This window comes from Lycium barbarum, chromosome 7 (genome assembly GCF_019175385.1).
Source record: "Lycium barbarum isolate Lr01 chromosome 7, ASM1917538v2, whole genome shotgun sequence".
Taxonomy (NCBI): Eukaryota; Viridiplantae; Streptophyta; class Magnoliopsida; order Solanales; family Solanaceae; genus Lycium; species Lycium barbarum.
In genome coordinates, this window is record NC_083343.1 from 131,842,201 (window position 1) to 131,861,774 (window position 19,574).

The following is a 19,574-nucleotide window of genomic DNA, read 5'->3' on the forward strand; positions in this document are numbered from 1 at the left end:
AAACCCTATAGTTAAATTACACGTGAAGAAATGTGTTACAAAACATGTTTGTCCCTCAATTATTTTGTAACCGTAAAGGTCTAGATGAGTTTATAATATGCGAGCACTCCACCATATCCATAGGAGTCGTAAATTTTTAAGATTGAATATTCAGATTCATCCACAACAATCCAAACGGTGCAAATCTTGATAATCGAACTCTTTAAAATTTTAACGTTTTCTTAGCTTAAAATATCTAATTAGATGCCTGTGAATTGTGTGCTTAATCCAGTATACATTTGTTTTTAGTGTTACTAACTATTATCACTTCTTTCTTCACTAGTGTGAACTCTGACCGAAAGAAAAGGATGGGTACATTGAACAATCAAATCAAAAAATCAATCAACTAAGTCTACAACCTAGCTATATTATAGGGCCCTAGCCAGCGCCAAATCAACACGTGTTAATAATTAACTCTTCTAGATTAATGTGGTATTAAAAGGTATAATCCTCTCTCCAAATATAATTAACTATGCACAAGAGTGGGGTATTATATAGAGTTGGAAACCAACATAGTTGGCATACATTAGAGGGAACATTAAATTGAATCGTGCGTCTGACAATGAGACAATTTTGGTGGGCTTACCCTTATTAATGCTTCTTTTGGGGGCTGATGTACGAAAATATCCCTTTTCAGGTCTCCATTTTCATTTTGTCCTTATTTAAAAAATAAAAAATATTTCTAAAGGCTTTGTATCAGACATCTTCGCTAGAAGACAAGAAGACAAGAAGCAAAGATAAAGGATGATGCAAAGATGAGCAAATATGGCCTGATCTTTGGGAGTGAAAAACCATTAAATTGTTTTTAAAAATTTTTAGATATTGGATTAACTTTTTCTCATAAGATTTTTAGTATGAGCAAAAGAGAACTTAATTTGATCGTGATCTACAATCTAAAGGATCTATAAGTTGCAAGAAAAATAAAAATGAGATCATTTACTAAACAGATTATTCCAAATATGGACAATCCGCGAAAATTTATATCTTTCTTGGGCGCCTTTTTCTTCCATTTTTGTGCTAGATTCATAACATGGAACAATGATTTTCTTTAAAAGGAAAAAATAAAACCATTTGTTTGGGTGTTCTTAGCCTCTTAGGGAAAGTAGGGAAATAAAAAATAGAAATTAATTTGTATATAGGTAAACGTGAGCAAGGATATGTGTATGCTAAAAGCAAAGCTTGATTCTTCGTCCTAATTCTTAAATAATGATGGGTTGTCTCGTGCAAAAATATGTGATAGCATAAAGTTAAATTATTATATGAAAAATGTGTTATTTGTTAGGACAAATTAAAACACATGTACGATCATATAAAATGGAGTACAGTTATTACAAAGATAGTAACAAGTAAAAAGAAAACGAAAAGAGTGATGATTATTATATTACTTACGAATAGTACTTAAAATTGTTATTGTTGATAATTCGAATAAAGTTACTGAATGAGATCACGTAGGGGATCCATTAACTTTCTTTTTTCTTATGCATTTTTTGTTAAAAAATTCCGTTTTTGATATTTTGTTATATTGGTGTCTTTTGAACACAATATCGTGATTTTAAAAAAATGAATATCGTAATATTCTTAGTAGTAAAAGGGGCTGTATTTTGGGCCTAAGCCAAGGAGTTATGCTTAGAAATAATTTGAATGCCCTCTTTTTTGGTTTACTATAAAAAACTTTGTTCCCAATTTTAAAAGGTGTGTAAATTAGCCTTGAAAAGCTAACTTTTTAGACGGTAGAATTTGCTTTAAAGTTGCTCATTTATTGCTCAACTTATCAGATAAAAAATTAAATTTTTGTTTGACATTTGCAGTGACTTACAAATCTTATATTGTGGTTCTAACGTTTTTTCATAAGATCTTCTGTTTGGTCAAAGAGATCTTTAGATTATGGCCTAAACATATTTATAAGTCACAAGAGAAATAAGAGATTGTCATTTACTAATTAACAGTCATCCTAAAAAGGATAACGGATGGATATTTCACAAGGAATTATACTTAGAAATAATCACTTATAACATATTTTCCCCCTACAAAGTACTTTATACTATCGCATGAGACATATCAAGCAATAAAATCATTCAAAATAAATTTAAACTAGACAAATTAATTTATAAAAAAAAAATGTAAATATAACTCATTAATAATCTCTACTATATATATACTTCATCCAGTTGTATCTATTTAAAGTCATGAACACGTGATTTCCATGCCCCAACATAATATTAGATTGTTTATTTAAGTGTCTTTATCCTCTTTTACTTTTAAATTAATTAGGCATAAATTCTGAAAAATGTGCATACCTATTTACTTTATTTCTTTGGAAACAAAGGGGGACAGCTAAACAAATAAATAATAAAATAAAAAGAAGACAATTGTTTGATACGGTGGCTTTAACAGTGCAATGAATTTGGAAGTATTTCCAAAAATGTAGTCTCAAAAAATAAATCATTAGTGAATGCAAGCAAAGGATGGCCGGTGGCTTCGGATGGATACATCCTTGCTTAATTTTCTTAATCCTTGAATTAATCTAATCTTCCATATTCCTTCCCCGTGTGTTTTAAGATTTTCTTGATTTTTGCTTTCACCAAATTTAAAAAAGAGGATGTAACTGTTCTTTTGGACATCTATTATACGGTAATCTGAGTAAATTTTTTATGAAAGCAGTGTTGGTTTATTATCATAATTTGATCTTTTAGTGATTTGCCTCCAAGATTATGTTGGTTTTAAGAAGTTCCTTTCTATCATAAATTAAAAATTACTTATATTATTCTCAAGCTGCATCGGCGCAATGTAATATACAAACTTTATGAAAACATACTCATACATATAAAATAAAATAAATATTGTGTATCCGCTGCACGTGTAATATATCCCTTTAATTTTTACATGTAAATCAATCTTGGATATTAATGAACGACTAACAGTTTGCTTAATCCCTATAAGGAGTACTTAATTAGTTAGCTGTTTAAAAAGGACTAAGCATATATGAAGTAGGATTTACACATTTATTGAACCATAAATACTGCCTATATATAATCTATAGGGAAGGGCATGAAAAGTGCATTACGTACAGCTACTTGTTCTAAATTACTAAATTACGCAGGCCTCAACAGCATAACTGCGTAGCCCTTATTCACATTAAGTTACATATCTACCTTAATGAGCCACTAAAAATAGCCGTCGAAATTTCTATAGACAAAGAATAGGCAAATAGCCTAATCACTACTGAAAAAAAAGGTGGATTTGCCACGAAAATTTCAACGGATTACATCAAAAATTGACTTGTTAGAAATGTTTTCAATGAATTTTCTGTTGGGAATTTCATATTTTTGATGACATTTCAGACAACAATGTCTATTGTAATTTCGCATTTTTAGTAGTGTATTGAACCACTTAGGCTTATTAGACGTAGCAGGATATGAAGTGAGAGTTGGTGACGTGGTGATATTTTATATGGTTATGTTTTTATCTGTTATAGCAAATTAATGATATGTATTTTTAAGATTACAAATCTGATAATTTAAGGAGGATTTACTTATAAATATCTTTTGAAAAACGACCTGATAATGTTAAGAAAAACATTATACCATAAAAGTTTCAATTTCAAATGTTAGTGGATTAACATAGAAAAATGAAGTTAGAAATTCAGCAAATCCATGACAACTTGTTTGGTGGCGGGGAGGAATTAAAAAGAAATGTATAAATAATTGATTCATGGAACTAATATTAAAATGTGAATACAGTGAGAGAGACAAAGTCAAAAAGTATCAAAACGAGTTCAAGTCATTAAGGGTAATTAATTAATTAACGCACACTATTACACTTCGAGCCTGTTTGAATGGACTTTTGCTTATAAGCTGCAAACAGTTTGTAAGCTAAAAAAACTAAGTTAGAGTATTTGAGAAGTGAACATGTGGTCCAAAAAGAAGACGAATTTCCCTATACGGCTCTTTGAGATTATAAGTTAATTAAAATTAAATACAACTTCTTCTTCTTTAATTTCAATCTAATTTCCACGTTCTACTCACCATTTTTTTCAAACTTCTCTCTTTTTATGCCTCTATATAAAGCCCCATCACTTCTTCTTATTATATATCTTTCTCTTCTCTCTCTATAGAATAAGAAACTAATCAAGATCCTTTTTGTATCGATTAATTCAGTTTCTCTATTTACATAAAATATTATCGATGGATCATCATCAACGTGTTGATTTTGGTGTTGATTTTGGTGCGAGAAGAGAAGTTAGTAGTAACAACAACAATCAAAATGGTGATGAAGATAATAATATGGACCTCAAAAGAGGTTCATGGACTGTTGAAGAAGATTTAACTCTTATGAATAACATAGCTCTTCATGGCGAAGGTCGTTGGAATTCCCTCGCTCGTTGTGCAGGTAAATTTCTATACACTGACAGCGTAAAAGAATTTTTTGATTTTTTTCGTATGTGTGTGTTAGATATATAGTTTATACTAGTAATATATATGAAGTGTTATTAATGTTTGGCAATGGAAGGCAGAAAAGAATTTGAAGGCTTTATTTATTAAAAGCTTTGGTACTTTCGGTCTTTATTTAAAACTTGAATTCAGATTTTAATTTTAAATTTGAAAAAATATGTATGTTAATTAATGAAATGAGATGACTATTCTGAATAGTTTTTCTTCCAACTCTACATATTATGGTTTTTCTTCGTGGAGTGCTCAAGAAAAATCTGAAAGTATTGATGGGTGACTTTATTATATATGTCCAAAAGAGAATTACTTATATTTTCTCTTATCAATATAAGAGGAATTTTCACGCCTTGAAGCTTTCTTTTTCAGTTCTGTTTTTCTATTTTTCCATTTTTTTTCTTTTTTTATGGTAGGATAGTTCATGAGGAGAGAAAAAGATTCATGTTTGGTGTATGGTGGATAATTTCTTTCCGTACCATATAAGTAATCTTTTTCAAAGTAGAGAATCATCCAATCTTCCCACTAAGATAAAACAATTAAAATTGGCATGATTATTATCAAACAAAAAAGTAGTTGCAGTAGTAGAGTGGTATTATTGGTTCTTTTTTTATTTAATTTTTTCAATAAGCTGTGTGATATGGAATTTAATACTAATTAATTAATATGTGGATTAATTAAACAGGATTGAAGAGGACAGGGAAAAGCTGCAGGTTAAGATGGCTTAATTATCTTCGACCAGATGTTCGACGTGGAAATATTACACTTGAAGAACAACTTTTGATTCTTGAACTTCATTCTCGTTGGGGCAATAGGTATGTTTATCAGTTTCAAGGGATATATTTATAAATTTTATCGTCTAACGACTGTAGAATTAGAATGCCGTCTAACGTCTGTAAAATTTTTACTTGTGGTCTATCATTTTCGATTAAGTGTAAATTCAAAAAAAATGTGTTGGTTGCCCCTTTTTGGGATAACTGTTATAACTTAAGGACATTTTAGACCACAATTTAAAAATCTTTTTTGGATAAATTGAAAACCTTATGAGAAAGCTATATTGTGCACAACTTTTAAAAAATAGACAATTCTAAATGGTGGCATAAAAAGGGCATTTGCGTAAATCGATTTTTACATTATTATTGTATTTTCTCTATATCCAGGGGATTCAACAATTTGTATAAATAGAAAAATTCATTATTTTCTATTGACTAAATATAATTTTCTGACAATTGCGTCCACCTAGCTTCATCTTTGTGAGTAGCTATAATTTAAAACGGTCTGATAGCGTAAAACTTAAAATTATATTAATCTCTTTTTTTTTTATTGTAGGTGGTCGAAAATTGCACAACATTTCCCGGGAAGAACAGATAATGAGATCAAGAATTACTGGAGGACACGAGTGCAAAAACATGCCAAACAGCTAAAATGTGATGTCAATAGCAAACAATTCAAAGATACATTACGTTATTTATGGATGCCAAGGCTAGTTGAGAGAATTCAAGCTTCTTCCAATTCAAATAATCAAGTGATTAATCAACAGTCAATTCAACAAACAAATGACAATATTATTAGTAACAATAATATTGTTCCAATCATGAGTTTCACACAAGAGAATTATTCTAGTACAACAACAACAGCTTCATCAGAGAATTCAATGGGGACACAAGTTTCAGACATGTCTGATAATTGCTACACTAATTACCCTCTTAAGCAAAGTGATTATGAAGAATCCTTGATTAGTCCCACAGGTTATTTTCAACATGGTGCGGTAGACTTCAAAACAGTGGATATTGATAATAATCAGCAAAACGTGAGCCAATTATTTTTGGATGACGTTTCAGATAATTTGTGGAATATTGAGGATATGCTGTTTTTACAACAGCAACTCAATTAACAATAAGGTCTGAGGTTTGAGTTCATTTTAACAAATTTGTCTGAATAAAGTACAATTAGAGTAAACATCATCAAGTGTAGAAATCAAAAGTAGGGTCATTAATTACTTAGTACAATTTAACCAAAGAATAGTTTTCCCTTTCTATCTTTAGTTATGTGTGAGATACATATACATTAGCCTTTGTGAAGGATTTGTAACATTTACTTTCTTTTAGTTGAGGGTTTGAAAGGATTTGTAACGTTTACTTCTTTCAGAATTTTATTCTTTGAATGGACAGTTTTTATATGGTGCTTTGTTTATACTATGCTTTAAATTATTTTTACAAGTTTTAACCTATCAATAGACACTACCACATTTGAAGGATGAAAAGAATACTTTGAAACTACGAATTAATTACACATCATATACTAATTATACTGCAATATTATGTCGAGTTTTTTCATCTTATTTTTTTTATCAGATTACCAGTTAACGTTTTCAAGAGATATTTAAAAATATTTTAGAAATTAATTATATAAATATTTTTTTACATTGTCAGTGCATAAAATTTTTAACTCTTTTTATTTTAAGAAACTTATGTTTTAAGGGATTTATAAGTGTCAAATGAATACTATTACAATGTTGAAAGAGGGTGCATATACAATTGGTTCCACTACGTATAAGTTTACTAGTGAAAATGTCGTTGTTGCTTCTTATTCTAATCTTAGACCAAAGTCATAGAATTTTAGAAATATAGTCTATGGGGACTGAACCCCTTTTTTTATTAAAGCAAAGACCCTTGTCCTTGTTCTAGAATCAAGATTAAGCCATTAAGGGGGAAAAAGTACGGCAGCAATGATTAATTAAGGAGAAGTGGCATATTCTCGTATATTTGAGTGTTTGGCTGGTCAGCTTAAAGTCATTTTATGCTTAAAATAAGTTTAAAAAAATAATTGGGCTCATTTGACTTAGCTTATTTAAAGCAGCTTATAAGCTGAGAACAGCTTATAAGCCAAAAAAAATAAGTTAGACTACCCTAGCTTATTTTTTTTAGCTTATAAGCTGCAAACAGCTTATAGGCATAAGTCCATCCAAACAGGCTCTAAGTTAGCCTACCCCAACTTATTTTTTTTTGGCTTATAAGCTACTTATTTTAAGCCCATCCAAACAGGCTCTCTCTCTCTCTCTCTCTCTCTCTCTCTCTCTCTCTCTCTATATATATATATATATATATATATATATATATATATATATATACTAGTTATGTGAGGCTCATGCTAAGCTCGAGCACAAACTCAAAATATAAAAGTAGATATTTTAACTAAAGAAATATAATTTGTGTTAGTACAAGTGTACAACAACAACAACAACCATATAACCATTGTAGTCCCACAAGTGGGTAGTTATATGAAAGCAAAATTTTCATTCCACTCCTTTAATATTTTAACTTCCATTTTGATGAAATTATTTACTTCAAATCAAATGTGGAGCCAGAATTTGACATTTATAACTTATGTATCCTAATTTTCTGAAGTTATTTAGTTCTAAATAAATAATCTATACATAGTTAATGAACTTTTAAGATAAATACATAATTTAACTTGTGCAGCGGATGGAGCTGCTCCTCTCGTAATTAGGAATTAGGGGTTCGGCCCGGGCTCAAACTCAAGATATAAAAGTAGATATTTTAACTAAAGAAATATAATTTGTGTTAGTACAAGTGTACAACAACAGCCATATACCATTGTAGTCCCACAAGTGGGTAGTTATATGAAAGCAAAATTTTCATTCCACTCCTTTAATATTTTAACTTCCATTTTGATGAAAATATTTACTTCAAATCAAATGTAGAGCCAGAATTTGACATTTATAACTTATTTATCCTAATTTTCTGAAGTTATTTAGTTCTAAATAAATAATCTATACATAGTTAATGAACTTTTAAGACAAATACATAATTTAACTTTGTGCAGCGGAGGAGATACTCCTCTCTTAATTAGGGATTAGGGGTTCGAACATGGATATGGAAAAAATCTTTGGAGGAAGCGCTCCCCCCGAATAGGCGCGATACAGTGCGAATTATCTGGATTAATTGGGCTCAAATGCGAATATTGAGCACCAACCAGAAAACCAAAGAACATGAAAAATGAGGTAGGAGGTTCGATAGCTTTTCAAAAGTAGACCTTAAAAACAAAAAACAAAAAAATTGACTTAAATAAATAAGATTAGGACCTAAAAGTAATTAATTAAAAAGTTTTTAAAAAAATTGGAAATTATTGTGAGGACTATAAAAGTCCGCAGGTTCGATAGCTTTTGAAAAGTAGACCTTAAAAACAAAAAACAAAAAAATTGACTTAAATAAATAAGATTAGAACCTAAAAGTAATTAATTAAAAAGTTTTTAAAAAATTGGAAAATTATTGTGAGGACTACAAAAGTCCCCACATTTGCTTATATAATAGTAATAATATATTGTCCAAATATAGTTAATATGCAATTTCTTCAATTCTCCCATTAGTGTAAAGTCTCACTTTACAATTATGTTATTATAATCATATCGTGTGAATGCTACCTGAGTGTCTTCTAATGTCACTAATGACTAATGAGATTAACAATTATTATTTACGAGAGCAAATAAATCTCAATTTAGTTTCTTCTTTGGCCGTCCCTTGTTTCAGTCCGAATGAGTCTCCGCAACCTTAGAACATTGTCTTCCGCCAAATCGTGAACTATTAAGGATCGCATTCCGTGTAAATTCTATTTTATAGCATGCAACCGATTCAGCTAACGCTTCTGAGAAATTAAACACATAACTCTTTTTTTTTTTTTAAGTTAAATTTAATCCTATAAGCTCAACTTTGCCCCTTCTTTATTTTTTGTTTTATAGGGGCCGCACAAAAGCATGCACACGCTATCATAAATTATGATGTAAGCCCGACCACTTGGACTGACTTTAGGTGTGCACCACTCCATAATGTAATGGAGGTTACTAACCTAGGCATTAGTGAATAAATCATTAGTGAATGCAAGCAAAGGATGGCCGGTGGCTTCGGATGGATACATCCTTGCTTAATTTTCTTAATCCTTGAATTAATCTAATCTTCCATATTCCTTCCCCGTGTGTTTTAAGATTTTCTTGATTTTTGCTTTCACCAAATTTAAAAAAGAGGATGTAACTGTTCTTTTGGACATCTATTATACGGTAATCTGCGTAAATTTTTGATGAAAGCAGTGTTGGTTTATTATCATAATTTGATCTTTTAGTAATTTGCCTCCAAGATTATGTTGGTTTTAAGAAGTTCCTTTCTATCATAAATTAAAAATTACTTATATTATTCTCAAGCTGCATCGGCGCAATGTAATATACAAACTTTATGAAAACATACTCATACATATAAAATAAAATAAATATTGTGTATCCGCTGCACGTGTAATATATCCCTTTAATTTTTACATGTAAATCAATCTTGGATATTAATGAACGACTAACAGTTTGCTTAATCCCTATAAGGAGTACTTAATTAGTTAGCTGTTTAAAAAGGACTAAGCATATATGAAGTAGGATTTACACATTTATTGAACCATAAATACTGCCTATATATAATCTATAGGGAAGGGCATGAAAAGTGCATTACGTACAGCTACTTGTTCTAAATTACTAAATTACGCAGGCCTCAACAGCATAACTGCGTAGCCCTTATTCACATTAAGTTACATATCTACCTTAATGAGCCACTAAAAATAGCCGTCGAAATTTCTATAGACAAAGAATAGGCAAATAGCCTAATCACTACTGAAAAAAAAAGGTGGATTTGCCACGAAAATTTCAACGGATTACATCGAAAATTGACTTGTTAGAAATGTTTTCAATGAATTTTCTGTTGGGAATTTCATATTTTTGATGACATTTCAGACAACAATGTCTATTGTAATTTCGCATTTTTAGTAGTGTATTGAACCACTTAGGCTTATTAGACGTAGCAGGATATGAAGTGAGAGTTGGTGACGTGGTGATATTTTATATGGTTATGTTTTTATCTGTTATAGCAAATTAATGATATGTATTTTTAAGATTATAAATCTGATCATTTAAGGAAGATTTACTTATAAATATCTTTTGAAAAACGACCTGATAATGTTAAGAAAAACATTATACCATAAAAGTTTCAATTTCAAATGTTAGTGGATTAAGATAGAAAAATGAAGTTAGAAAGTCAGCAAATCCATGACAACTTGTTTGGTGGCGGGGAGGAATTAAAAAGAAATGTATAAATAATTGATTCATGGAACTAATATTAAAATGTGAATACAGTGAGAGAGACAAAGTCAAAAAATATCAAAACGAGTTCAAGTCATTAAGTGTAATTAATTAATTAACACACACAATTACACTTCATCAATTAAACTTTAGAAGTAAACATGTGGTCCAAAAAGAAGACGAATTTCCCTATACGGCTCTTTGAGATTATAAGTTAATTAAAATTAAATACAACTTCTTCTTCTTTAATTTCAATCTAATTTCCACGTTCTACTCACCATTTTTTTCAAACTTCTCTCTCTTTTTATGCCTCTATATAAAGCCCCATCACTTCTTCTTATTATATATCTTTCTCTTCTCTCTCTATAGAATAAGAAATTAATCAAGATCCTTTTTGTATCGATTAATTCAGTTTCTCTATTTACATAAAATATTATCGATGGATCATCATCAACGTGTTGATTTTGGTTCGAGAAGAGAAGTTAGTAGTGACAACAACAATCAAAATGGTGATGAAGATAATAATATGGACCTCAAAAGAGGTTCATGGACTGTTGAAGAAGATTTAACTCTTATGAATAACATAGCTCTTCATGGCGAAGGTCGTTGGAATTCCCTCGCTCGTTGTGCAGGTAAATTTCTATATACTGACAGCGTAAAAGAATTTTTTGATTTTTTTAGTATGTGTGTGTTAGATATATAGTTTATACTAGTAATAGATATGAAGTGTTATTAATGTTTGACAATGGAAGGCAGAAAAGAATTTGAAGGCTTTATTTATTAAAAGCTTTCGTACTTTCGGTTTTTATTTAAAACTTGAATTCAGATTTTAATTTTAAATTTGAAAAAATATGTATGTTAATTAATGAAATGAGATGACTATTCTGAGTAGTTTTTCTTCCAACTCTACATATTATGGTTTTTCTTCGTGGAGTGGTCAAGAAAAATCTGAAAGTATTGATGGGTGACTTTATTATATATGTCCAAAACAGAATTACTTATATTATCTCTTATCAATATAAGAGGAATTTTCACGCCTTGAAGCTTTCTTTTTCAGTTCTGTTTTTCTATTTTTCCATTTTTGTTTCTTTTTTTATTGTAGGATAGTTCATGAGGAGAGAAAAAGATTCATGTTTGGTGTATGGTGGATAATTTCTTTCCGTACCATATAAGTAATCTTTTTTAAAGTAGAGAATCATCCAATCTTCCCACTAAGATAAAACAATTAAAATTGGCATGATTATTATTAAACAAAAAAGTAGTTGCAGTAGTAGAGTGGTATTATTCGTTCTTTTTTATTTAATTTTTCCAATAAGCTGTGTGATATGGAATTTAATACTAATTAATATATGGCATGGATTAATTAAACAGGATTGAACAGGACAGGAAAAAGCTGCAGGTTAAGATGGCTTAATTATCTTCGACCAGATGTTCGACGTGGAAATATTACACTTGAAGAACAACTTTTGATTCTTGAACTTCATTCTCGATGGGGCAATAGGTATGTTTGTCAGTCTCAGACTCTCAAGGGATATATTTATAAATTTTATCGACCGTAGAATTAGAATGTCATCTAACGTTGGCAAAGTTTTAGACCATGGTCTATCATTCTCTATTAATTGTAAATTCAAAAAGAAAAAGTGGTGGTCGTCCCATTTTCGGATAACTGTTACAAGTTAAGGACATTTTAGACCACAATTTAAAGTCCTCTTCTGAGTAAATTGAAAATCTTACGAGAAAACGTTTGACTATAATCTACAATTTTATAGACGTTAGATAACATTCTAATGTTTGAAGTTCTAAGGGCTATATATATGCACAACTTTTAATAAGTAGACAAAATTCTAAATGGTGGCATAAAAAGAGCATTTGCGTAAATCAATTAGTGATTTTTACATTATTATTGTATTTTCTCTATATCATGGAGATTCAACAATATGTATAAGTAAAAAAATCATTTTTTCTATTGACACAACATAATTTTCTGACAATTGTGTCCACCTAGCTTCATCTCTGTGTGTAGTTATAATTTAAAATAATTTGATAGTGAAAACATAAAATTATATTAATCTCTTCTTCTTTTTTCTGGCTGTAGGTGGTCAAAAATTGCACAATATTTACCAGGAAGAACAGATAACGAGATCAAAAATTACTGGAGAACTCGAGTGCAAAAGCATGCCAAACATCTAAAATGTGATGTCAATAGCAAACAATTCAAAGATACATTGCGTTATTTATGGATGCCAAGGCTAGTTGAGAGAATTCAAGCTTCTTCCGATTCAAATAATCAGGTGATTAATCAACAGTCAATTCAACAAACAAATGACAATATTGTTAGTAACAATAATATTGTTCCAATCATGAGTTTCACACAAGAGAATTATTCTAGTACAACAACAACAGCTTCATCAGAGAATTCAATGGGGACACAAGTTTCAGACATGTCTGATAGTTGCTACACTAATTACCCTCTTAATCAAAGTGATTATGGAGAATCCTTGATTAGTCCCACAGGTTATTTTCAACATGGTACACTAGACTTCAAAACAGTGGATATTGATAATAATCAGCAAAACGTGAGCCAATTATTTTTGGATGACGTATCAGATAATTTGTGGAATATTGAGGATATGTTGTTTTTACAACAGCAACTCAATTAACAATAAGGTCTGAGGTTTGAGTTCATTTTAACAAATTTGTCTTGAATAAAGTACAATTAGAGTAAACATCATCAAGTGTAGAAATCAAAAGTAGGGTCATTAATTACTTAGTACAATTCAACCAAAGAATAGTTATCCCTTTCTATCTTTAGTAATGTGTGAGATACATATACATTAGCCTTTGTGAAGGATTTGTAACATTTACTTTCTTTTAGTTGAGGGTTTGAAAGGATTTGTAACATTTACTTCTTTCAGAATTTTATTCTTTGAATGGACAGTTTTTATATGGTGCTTTGTTTATACTATGCTTTAAATTATTTTTACAAGTTTTAACCTATCAATAGACACTACCACATTTGAAGGATGAAAAGAATACTTGAAACTACGAATTAATTACACATCATATACTAATTATACTGCAATATTATGTCGAGTCTTTTCATCTTATTTCTTTTATCAGATTACCAGTTAACGTTTTCAAGAGATATTTGAAAATATTTTAGAAATTAATTATATAAATATTTTTTTACATTGTCAGTGCATAAAATTTTTAACTCTTTTTATTTTAAGAAACTTATGTTTTAAGGGATTTATAAGTGTAAAATGAATACTATTACAATGTTGAAAGAGGGTGCATATACAATTGGTTCCACTACGTATAAATTTACTAGTGAAAATGTCGTTGTTGCTTCTTATTCTAATCTTAGACCAAAGTCATAGAATTTTAGAAATATAGTCTATGGGGACTGAACCCATTTTTTTTTTTTATTAAAGAAAAGACCCTTGTGCTTGTTCTAGAATCAAGATTAAGCCATTAAGGGGAAAAAAGTACGGCAGCAATGATTAATTAAGGAGAAGTGGCATATTCTCAACTATATATATACTAGTGTCAAGAAGTCCGTGCTGAGTCCGGGCCCAAGATCAAGGTAATAAAATAATCACTAAGTTTTAATTTATGTGTCACAGTTTAAATTTTGAGAGTCAAATAGTTTAATTTTAATAGTGAATTTGGGCATAAATTTTTTAAGTCTTTGAAATTTTATATATTTAAAAACTATGTAAAAAGTACTATAAATCTCAATACTTGGCTATTCAAAATATTTAAAAGATATATGAAAAAAATAATGATTTTTCTTAATTAAAAGTTTTCTTTTCCTTTCAAGAAATGCATGTGAGGAAATGATATTTCTTTTCTTTTTTTTCTTTATCTAATATATTTTCTAAATTTGTGTTATAATAATATTATAACTATGATATAGCCCCAAATACATTAGCATTGGATAAATTTAAATAATCAAATCATGTCTCGGTGCAACGACGTATATATCTAATAATTTTATTCCTTCTCATTTTTATTTTCTCTAAGGATCGATTTTAAAATTTATTTTCTATTGTATAAATATTGTTACATCATTGAACCTTTATATATTCAAAATATTTTTTTTAAATAAAATTTAGATCAAGAGAAATTTAATGGCATTTTAGAATTACTAAGAAAATATGGCTGACGCTCCGCCATGAGTTCTCGAAAATTATTATTATTACCATTTTAGAATATCTTTGTGCAAAGTTATTTCTATCAGATGATATGACCACCGTGCACAATTTTTCAAGTATTTTTGAAGGGCTCAAATTATATGCACCATAGTGGATGTGGCAACCCAAGTAAAAAAGAAATAATGTAGGGGCAAAAATAAGACATAGAAAAAAAAAATCATGGTAATACCTCACCTCCAAAAAGTTAGTCTAAGGAGTGATGTATTACCAAAAAGAGTTTGAAAATATCTTGATTTGTTGAAAAAATATTTTGGTATATGAAGTAATAAATAACAAATATAAGGGCAAATATTTGAAAGAGCAAATCCTTTTTAATTGGCAATCTAACTAAATAGTTACAATGTAACTAAGTACTACAAAACTCTTTAGATTGTCTATAATTGTAATATATATATATATATATATATATATATATATATATATATATATATATATTGTCCAAATATAGTTAATATGCAATTTCTTCAATTCTCCTATTAGTGTAAAGTCTCACATTACAATTATGTTATTATAATCATATCGTGTGAATGCTACCTGAGTGTCTTCTAATGTCACTAATGACTAATGAGATTAACAATTATTATTTATGAGAGCAAATAAATCTCAATTTAGTTTCTTCTTTGGCCGCCCCTTGTTTCAGTCAGAATGAGTCCCCGCAACCTTAGAACATTGTCTTCCGCCAAATCGTGAACTATTAAGGATCGCATCCCGTGTAAATTTTACGTTATAGCATGCAACCGATTCAGCTAATGTTTCTGAGAAATCAAACACATAACTCGTTCTTTTTTTAAGTTAAATTTAATCCTATAAGCTCAACTTTGCCCCTTCTTTATTTTTTGTTTTATAGGGGCCGCACAAACGCATGCACAAGCTACCATAAACTATGATGTAAGCTCGACCATTTGGACTGACTTTAGGTGTGCACCACTCCATAATGTAATGGAGGTTACTAACCTAGGCTATGGGCCTTCTCGATCGCTATTGACCCCATCCATGTAAGTAAATGTGTTTTTGAATTTGTTTTTCAAATAAAATGGTGAAGGGCGGAGAACCAACTAAGCTACTCTCACACTCTGCATTAGCATTGATGTCCACACTACATAACATTACTAAAAAATCACCATTTTTTTTAGTGAAAAATATTTTGTGACTATTTCATTCGAATGTCGGTGGGAAAAATCTAAATAGTAATGTTTTCACATGAATAAATGAGGAAGTTTCTCAGCGTTTCAATGAGAACTTATTTTCCATCATGTGTTTTTCTCGGTGAAATGATTCAATATGAATGAAGTGAAAAAAAAATTATATTTTATAACTTAAATTTTTCACTGAATAAAAAAAAAATCTACAGTAGTGTGAGTCTGACTAGCCCAAAACTGTACAGTTAAATATAAGATGAGCACGACCGTCATTTTCGATATATATAGATAAAAAATACTTCTAAAAAATGGAGAGAAAAAAAAAAAGTTGATGTTGGAATACTTGTACTACAGGTGGCTTGCACAGATGACATCAAAGTGGTCCAAAAGTAGAGCTACTTGTAGGTTTCCTAAGGCAGCCATAGCTACAAACATTTCAAAGTTTACGTGCTCATCTCAATTCTACTCTTTGCCACGTATACCCCTAGTACATTATTATGATAAAAATAATCTCTTATATTTGGATCGGGTAAATAAAAGACAGTTCTATTCTTTTAAGAGAAAAAAACTCTTTAAATTTATGATTTAAAATAAATTATAAATATTTGTGTGTTTATAAATTAATTATCTCATTAATTGAAAATAAAATAAAACATTAAAATTGAATTGTATTCAAATATAAAAAGAACTTAAAAAAAAAAAAAAAAGTGTGGCACATTAATTTGACAAAGTAATGTTATCAAGTTGAACAGTTCTACTCTGCCACATACGTTGCAAACTTGCAATAGTTATTATCTTAGATAAAATTAACTCTCATGAGAAGAACGGGGAAGTGCTCATATGGCCGATTTCAAGACCTACATTTAAGTTATAGCTAATGTTTCTAAAATTTTGCAAGATTAGTCACTTTTGCATCAACTTCAGGCGTGCGAGTTTGAATTCTAAGATACGCGTTCGAAGTTTGGATTGCAGTGTGATTCCAGATAATTTGGAAGCAAGCAACTTCAACTATTTTTGCATGAAATTCATGTCATGTATGACTAAACTGCAACCTTTTTTGCATGATGTTCATGTCAATATGACTGGACATCAGCCATTTTTGCATGAAATTCAGGCAATCCATGATTTAAGCTCAAACATTTTTACATGAAATCCACGTTAATTGACTAAACTTCAGGTATTTTAGCACGAAATTCGGTTCATATATATTGAACGATCACTTGATGTCAAATTTTCAAGGGATGTATGATTCTTTCTTCTTAGCGTAACTAGACGGCCTATGCCCGTGCTGCGCACGGACCCAACACTTTAAATTATAGTGCATCTATGTGTATGTAGTTGTCTTTGAATAGTGATTATATATATATATATATATATATATATATATATAGAGAGAGAGAGAGTATATATTATGTTCAAAACACGATTAATATAACATTGTAGTTTGTGCTTCGTATCTAAAATTTTATTATATTAATGTTTGCTACGAATACAAAATCGGCAAATTTATTAATATTTTTTAAAATAGAAGACTTGTTTAAAAGGAAACTATTTCCCTCTCCTTGAGATAAAATAATAGTAATAAGCATGAGTTGATATTTTCAATTTTAATTCGATTAATTTAAAGGTGTAAAATACTTATTATTTTTTATCAAATTTTGATTTGGATAATTCTAATTCAAATTATTAAATTAATTTTACATGTTTAAAACGAAACAAAGTAGAAATTGATTTTCTATTTAAACGAAGAAATACTATTTTTTAATTTTTAGTAAATATTCTCGGTTTAGCTCATTTTACTTGTCATGTTGTCTTTTGCATGGTTTTTTAAGAAAACGTCGATTAGAATTATAATTTGACTAATTTACCTTATTCATTATTTGATCTCCATTTGATATTTTTTTTATGACATTAATCTCTTTTCACATTTATTAGAGTAAGAATAAAAATAAAAAAGTTAATTAAATTTTATCTTATTTTAAAATATAAATATTTTAAGTATATTTATTTTAGTGAACATAACAAATAAATGACATGGTGGAATAGCAAATACAACAGTTTAATATGGTTCACTTTTTTTTTTATATTGCTTGATTTTGTTAATATGGGGTCCACTTTTTTTTTTACAGTGAGTTTGGAGATGGTGGGTTCCACTTTTTTTTTTTTTTTTTTTTATATTGCTTGATGTTGTTTAGTATGAGGTCCACCCTTTATGGGGTGCACTTTTTTTTTTTGACATTATTAGTTTGTACTATTTTTATGCATATAATATATATACATATACTATGTTCAAAACACGATTAATATAACATTGTAGTTTGTGCTCCGTATCTAAAACTTTATTATATTAGTGTTTGCTACGAATACAAAGCCAACACTTTTTTTTTAACATTATATTTTTTTAATATGGGGTTCACTTTTTTTTTTTTTTTTTTTGATATTGCTTGATTTTGATAATATAGGGTCCACTTTTTTTTCCCCCATGAGTTTGGAGATGATGAGTTCTACTTTTTTTTTTCGTTTTTTTTTATTGCTCGGTGTTATTTAGTATGAGACCCACCTTTTTTTTTAACGGACAATGGCCGGCGAAGCATGGGTCTAAACCCATGCTTTATATAGTTTATTTTTATTTTTATTTTTATTTTTTATATTGCTTGGTGTTGTTTAGTATGGGGTCCACTCTTTTGGATTATTAGTTTGCACTATTTTTATGCATATATATATATATATATATATATATATATATATATATATATATATATATATATATATATATATATACTATGTTCAAAACACGATTGATATAAAATTGTAATTTGTGCTCCGTATCTAAAACTTTATTATATTAGTGTTTGCTACGAATACAAAGTCTGCACTTTTTTTTTTGACATTGTTTATTTTTTTAATATGGGATTCACTTTTCTATATATATATATATTGCTTGATTTTGTCAATATGGGATACTATGTTTAAAACACGATTAATATAATATTGTAGTTTGTGCTCCGTATTTAAAACTTTATTATATTAGTGTTTGCTACGAATACGCACGTGGCAATGAATCCATCATTATTGACTTAATGAGATACTTTGAAAATTACATGAATATTGTTTGATTTTTTAATACGGGGTGCATTTTTTTTTTTGACATTATTAATTTGCACTATTTTTTTAATATTAGTTGTTGTTTTATATATATGGGGCTCATAATTTTTTTTATTAAATTGGAACGGATATATATATATATATATTAGAATTATGGGGCCCATAATTTTTTTTATATTAGTTATTTTTTAAATAATATATATGGAGCCCACAATTTTTTTTTAATTAAATTGCAAAGGACGACGAGAAGTGAGTTGGAACTCACTCTTCTTAACAGTAGTAAAGTAATATCAGCAACAGCGAAGTAACTCAAAAGAGATACACTTCGGCACGTTACAACAAAATTAAGATGGTAATTAAATGATTAAATCACATAATTAAAGTACATGTAATTAGATGCATGCATTATCTACTTAATGCTCATTTTTGTGCTTATTAGCCATTGCGTAAAGGTATCTGTTGAAAGGGAGATTACCTTCTATAAAATAGAATATTATTCAAT

The 19,574-nt window shown here is 29.2% G+C and overlaps 2 protein-coding genes and 1 non-coding gene across 3 annotated transcripts; 2 read left to right on the forward strand and 1 right to left on the reverse strand.

The window, feature by feature from the left end:
* Nucleotides 1–4,127: 4,127 nt before the first annotated feature.
* On the forward strand, nt 4,128–6,674 carry LOC132604481 (MYB-like transcription factor EOBI). The gene is made up of 3 exons (XM_060318006.1): nt 4,128–4,428; nt 5,167–5,296; nt 5,811–6,674. The coding sequence occupies exons 1-3, from the start codon at nt 4,224–4,226 to the stop codon at nt 6,373–6,375; spliced, it is 900 nt and encodes a 299-aa protein (XP_060173989.1). The 5' UTR covers nt 4,128–4,223; the 3' UTR covers nt 6,376–6,674.
* Nucleotides 6,675–10,896: 4,222 nt separating this feature from the next.
* Nucleotides 10,897–13,571, forward strand: LOC132604482 (transcription factor MYB108-like). Its single transcript, XM_060318007.1, has 3 exons — nt 10,897–11,243; nt 11,983–12,112; nt 12,707–13,571. The coding sequence occupies exons 1-3, from the start codon at nt 11,051–11,053 to the stop codon at nt 13,269–13,271; spliced, it is 888 nt and encodes a 295-aa protein (XP_060173990.1). The 5' UTR covers nt 10,897–11,050; the 3' UTR covers nt 13,272–13,571.
* Nucleotides 13,572–15,671: 2,100 nt separating this feature from the next.
* LOC132604648 (U1 spliceosomal RNA) lies at nt 15,672–15,831 on the reverse strand. Its single transcript, XR_009568768.1, has one exon. It is a non-coding gene; the product is annotated as a U1 spliceosomal RNA (small nuclear RNA).
* Nucleotides 15,832–19,574: the final 3,743 nt, after the last annotated feature.